The sequence below is a fragment of the Aethalodelphis obliquidens genome, unplaced genomic scaffold, assembly GCF_003676395.1.
Source record: "Aethalodelphis obliquidens isolate GAN/ISIS:26980383/991018 unplaced genomic scaffold, ASM367639v1 scaffold9, whole genome shotgun sequence".
In the NCBI taxonomy this organism is placed as follows: Eukaryota; Metazoa; Chordata; class Mammalia; order Artiodactyla; family Delphinidae; genus Aethalodelphis; species Aethalodelphis obliquidens.
Genome location: NW_020837953.1, coordinates 31,899,657 through 31,904,494, shown reverse-complemented (window position 1 = coordinate 31,904,494; position 4,838 = coordinate 31,899,657). Strand labels below are relative to the sequence as shown.

The window sequence follows — 4,838 nt, the reverse complement described above, 5'->3', positions numbered from 1 at the left end:
CTAAATTTGTCTTTATGTTCCTCTAGAAGGCTTGGGTAGGGCACAGGGAGTGACTCAAAAGATACAGACAAGAATAGAAGTGTAGCTCCCCAATCATGGGTAGGGGTAGGGAAGAAATTTGCAAAGGAACAAGGTAGGCTAATAGGGAAGCTATTTGGATGATGGAAACATTAGGTAAATTGAGGGAAAAGGCTGGGGTGGAGAGTGGAGAGGAGCACTTTCTAATGCCTGCTCAGGGTTAGGGAGGGCGGGTGAGAGGCAGGAAGGCTCAGTCTGAGGTTCAGAGAGGAGCAACAGTAAACTAATGGGGGCAGTTGGTGAAGGGACATGAAAGATAGAATGACCCCAAATCCCTGAATCTGCAGGATTTGACTCCTATGGGGAGATGAGTCATCTGCTCTTGAAAGCATTGCGTTGACTCATGCGTCTGCAAGGTGAGATGGGCCCGAGGGTTGGGAGGGGCAGGGCAGGGACAGGTGTCAGGGACTGAGGTCTGGGTCTGGGGTTCTGGTGGAGGGTGAAGGGGTAGAGGGGTGCAGGGCTTGTTCCTGGGCTCTAGAGGACATCTCTACTTGGGGATATGATTAGGTCCTGGCTGGGGGGGGGGTGTTGCTGAGCAGGACACGGCCTTTCTGAGAGGAGGGTGGATATTGGGGTCGCCGTGGGAAAAGGGAGCGATTGAGGCCCTAAATGCTGGACAGAGCAGTTTGGCCTGTACGCGCAGCTTCTGGGTAGAACCTGAAGTGTACGGACTCAGGTCTCCCTACGCTGGGGCCACTTTTTCTTTTACTGTGAAATACAGAAGGTGGAGAGCATGCTCTGGTGTGTCCCACCCATGGGTGGAGGGATGTAGGTGTGAACGTCTGGCTTGGGGGCACGTCTCCTCTCTGTGAATGTGTTTGCCGTATGTCGCTGAGTGAGTGTATCTGGACTGTGCATTTCTGTGCTGCGTGTGGGCCGATGGAGGGTCTGTTTTGTGGGTCTATGTAAGCGTGTCTGAGTTGTTCAACTTAGTGTGTCTGTGAGAGAGAGTTGTAGGTCTGAGTTGTGTGAGTGTCTTCGTTGTGGGGTCTGAGGTGTCTGAGTGGTGAGTGGGTGATTGGGTAAGGGACAGGGGTGCCCTTGCTGCTGGTACTGGGTGCCCATAAGGGGTACATGGCCGGTTCAGTTTTGGTGCCTTTCTTTGTGGCTTTAGGGAAAGGTCTGAGTGATGATGACTCCTAGACTGCTGTCCCTGAGTGAATGACCTCTCATTGAGTAATAATTAACTTGGCCCCGCCGTGAGAAGAATCCAAACTGTGGTGGTGAGGGGGGTGGGGCCTGGTTGGGACAGGCCTCATTGCTGGAGAAAGGAGGAGACCTGAAAAGGGGTCCTATAGGCATGTGTGTTGTTATCATTCCCTCCTGCCCACCCTGCAGGTCAGTGACCTTGACCTGAGTGATATTCAAAATATTTAACAAACAGTGAGGCACAGACATTGACTAATCAGAATAGACACAAGCCATGCACTGAATGGAGCAGCCCCGGAAGCCATGGCTATGTCAAGCGTTGCCCTCTAGCTGCTGGACATGGGGATGGATTCCAGGAGAAGGGCCGGCACAGAGGGGCAGGGGAGCTCCAGGCAGTGGCTATGAGCCAACTGTCATGGAAGTGTGTTTCAGACTTTAACAGCTGGTGTGGCAACTAAGCCTCCGTCTGCTCCGGTTTCCAAGCAGCCTCCAGGCCAGCCCTAATTGCCCTTGCCCCCTTCCATTGGGAGAACTGTGGACTAGACTCCTCTGTCCGCTGAAGGAATGGGGGAAGTGAATGATCCCAAACTGAAGAAAATTCCTGTAACCTGTCTGTTTCAATTTGGAAATGGGCTGCTTCATTTTCCTTATTGGCTATAATTGGCAGTTCTCACTGAGGTGAGAGGGAGGCCGGGGCAGGAGCTGAAGGAGGGGTCAGCAGGGGATTTGAAGACAGGGAGAGACACTCCCTACCCCCTAAGATAAAGGCAAGGACATGAGAGGGTCCTGAACTGACACTGCCCCCTGAACTCAGACCCACGTGAAATAAATCTCACCCCCAGAAATGAAATCATCATCCCACTCTGAAAAATTAAAATTCTAGTTTCCTGAGGTCTGGCTTCTGTGCCACTTATAGTTCCTTCCTCTTGGGCTCCCACTGACAGGGGCAGGGTGGCTCGGGAGGTGAACGGGTCCCTTCCACATGTACAAATTACAGTGACAGGCTCCAAGTGTATCACACCTTTTATTACAAAACCCAATAACTTAAGTCAGTTCTGTACAAAGTCAATAGGACTCCTGGCCCAATGAGCAGTCGAAACTTCCAACCCCGTCCCAGGAAGGGATAGGAGTCTTGGTCCAGAGGCTCTGGGACCACCAAGGGCTGGCCAGACAGCTGGAGCACTGTGTCCAAACCAAGGAAGGCCAAGATGGGGTTGGGCTGAGCAAGGGCCCCATAGCCCACCTGGCTGGGCCGGGACCAGCTGCTCATGGGAAGCCTCTGGGAGCACCGGGTCACCCAGGGAACAACCAGGCCGAATCAGTGCTGCCAGCCTCCACCCAGTCTCTGCTTGAGCTGGAGCAGGTCACCTCAGCAAAAGCATGTCTTCGAGGAGGCCAGCGATGTCAACGTCTCCAATGACAGGGTGAAAGAACAGGTCTCCAAGCAGGCTGGGTGGAACGGACTTGAGGGTGGAGGCCGTGAGGAGGACACGAGCCAGGCGGCTTTGGCCTGCTGGGCACCAGGGCTCCAGGACCTCCCACAGGGCCTGGTGCGCCTCCTGCTGCAGGTGCCCGATGTGGGAGGAGGCGTGGAGGCCTGGCACGTCTGCGGGCAGAGAAGGCACAGATGGCTGGTGAGTAGCCTACTCTGACACCACGGGGCAAGACTGGCCCAAGACTGGAGGCCACCGGCTTGGCCTTTGAGGCCCCATTACTACCTCCTTCATTTATTTATTTATCACTTCATTTTTCCATCCTTTATGGAGAGGCACTATAGAGCAATGGTTAAGACCCAGGCTGCCTGGGTTTGAATCCCACACTGCCACTTATTAACTGTGTGACCTTGGACAAAGTTACTCAACCTCTGTGCCTCGGTTTCCTTATTGGTAAAATTGGGATAAATAATAATACCTATCTCCTAGGCTTGTTATGAGGTTTAAATGAGCTAGTATATGTAAAAGTCTTAGAACTGGACCTAACATATGGTAAGTTAATATGAGTATTCACTATGATTATAATGAATTATAATAATGCATTCTACGAGGGCCTTTGGTGAGGAATTCTCATCTAGATGCCCTCCAGATTACAAAGAACACTTCCTCTATCCGTTGCTCTCCCAGCTGAAGTTTATGGGGACTCCTCCCTCTCCTCCCCCACACCCCTTCATCTTTATTCCTCTTCTCTATGTGGTCTTTCTGAACCCACAGAGTTTCACCTTCAGAACTTCCCCATGCAGTCCGCTCGTGAAGGCATGACTGGGGCACAGCTGTGTCTGCCCACCCTCCCCTTCCCCACTCCCACCTTCCCTGAGGGTCAGGGCAATTTCTTAGGCAGAGTGGCAAGGACTAGATACTGATATGAATAGACCTGAGTCCCCATTCTTGCTCTGCCCCTACCTGGCTGTGTGGCTTTCACCAAGTCAATTAGCCTCTCTGAGCCTCTTTTGTGAGATGACTATTTGGTGATAATCAGGACCCAAAGTGATCACAGATGTCAAGCCCTTAGAAGGCGCTGTCCCTGGCTGGGCCCTGCCCCCCCTCCAGCCTTGGCCCATCCAGGAATGTCTGGGAGCTCACCAGGGTTGAAGAGGATGGTCCCTTTCAGGTAGGCATATTCTTTGGGGCCCAGCTCCAGACTCCAGAAGGACTCCAGGCAGCACTGAAGCCACTGCACTGCAGCCAGTGAGGGCTGGGGCCGATCCAACACCTGGCCATGGCCTGCACCGCTGGTGGGCTCCTCCAGCAGGATCTTCTTGAGTATGCTGGGAACTGGGAGCTCAGCCACTTCGAAGGTCACAGTGTCTTGGGCCAACCCAAGCAGGAAGAGGGGGCCCCAGCAGCACCGCAGCAGCTGTCGCCGATCCTGGGGGGGCAGCTGGCAGAAGGACGGCAGGTTCCTGAGGAAGGCCAACGTCTTGGCCAGAACATCCAAGGCCTCCCGGCAGGTGCGATGGGGAGTACACAGCCGGACGGGCCGGTGCTGCCTGCACAGGCAGCGGCCACGGGCTGGGGGCACAGAGGGCCAGTCCCTGACGCTGGGGCTCAGAAGTGCATACAGAATGGTTGGGCGGCCTGCAGCACCCTGGCATGGGCAGGTCCCTGGCTGGCTGGAGCTCATGGTTGCGGATCTGTTCCTCCTTCCTCCAGGCTTTCCCGCCCCCTGCTTTGTGCTGTGGGTGCTATTTATATCCACAAATGGAGGGAAGGGGGAACCGCCCAACAACCTTGACTCCAGAAGTCATGCTCATTGAAAAAAAAAAAAAGAAACTCACACTGACCCTGGCAGGACCGGTGGGGAAGTGGCGGGGGAGGGAGGCCTGGAAGCTCCACGTGGCCCTGATATCACTTCAGTCAATGAAGCAGCGGGTGCAGGGCACAGGGTCACCTGCCTGCTGGCCCTGCTGCCCCTTATCAGATGATTCAAGTGGATAAACAGGGTCATTAACCCAGGCTGTACCAGGGCACCAAGGCCTCAGGTGCACAATCAGCAGGTGGCCATGGCAGGTGGCCCTATGTGTGCCTGCAGGACTCTCGCTCAGCTAGGAAGCCAGCCCCAGAGCTGGACAAGCCTTGAATACAAGGCCCAGCCTGGAAGCGCCTTATCGCTCA

At 54.4% G+C, this 4,838-nt stretch overlaps 1 protein-coding gene across 1 annotated transcript; it reads right to left on the bottom strand.

Annotated features, from left to right (window-relative positions):
- Positions 1-2,252: 2,252 nt before the first annotated feature.
- On the bottom strand, positions 2,253-4,413 carry NR0B2 (nuclear receptor subfamily 0 group B member 2). Its single transcript, XM_027110707.1, has 2 exons — positions 3,807-4,413; positions 2,253-2,836 (listed from the first exon to the last, which is right to left on the bottom strand). The coding sequence occupies exons 1-2, from the start codon at positions 4,345-4,347 to the stop codon at positions 2,595-2,597; spliced, it is 783 nt and encodes a 260-aa protein (XP_026966508.1). The 5' UTR covers positions 4,348-4,413; the 3' UTR covers positions 2,253-2,594.
- Positions 4,414-4,838: the final 425 nt, after the last annotated feature.

Coding starts and splice junctions, on each gene's coding strand:
- NR0B2 (XM_027110707.1), bottom strand. CDS start 4,347: ATGAGCTCCAGCCAGCCAGGGACCTGCCCATGCCAGGGTGCTGCAGGC. Junction 2,837..3,806: donor GACCATCCTCTTCAACCCTG/GTGAGCTCCCAG, acceptor CTCTGCCCGCAG/ACGTGCCAGGCCTCCACGCC.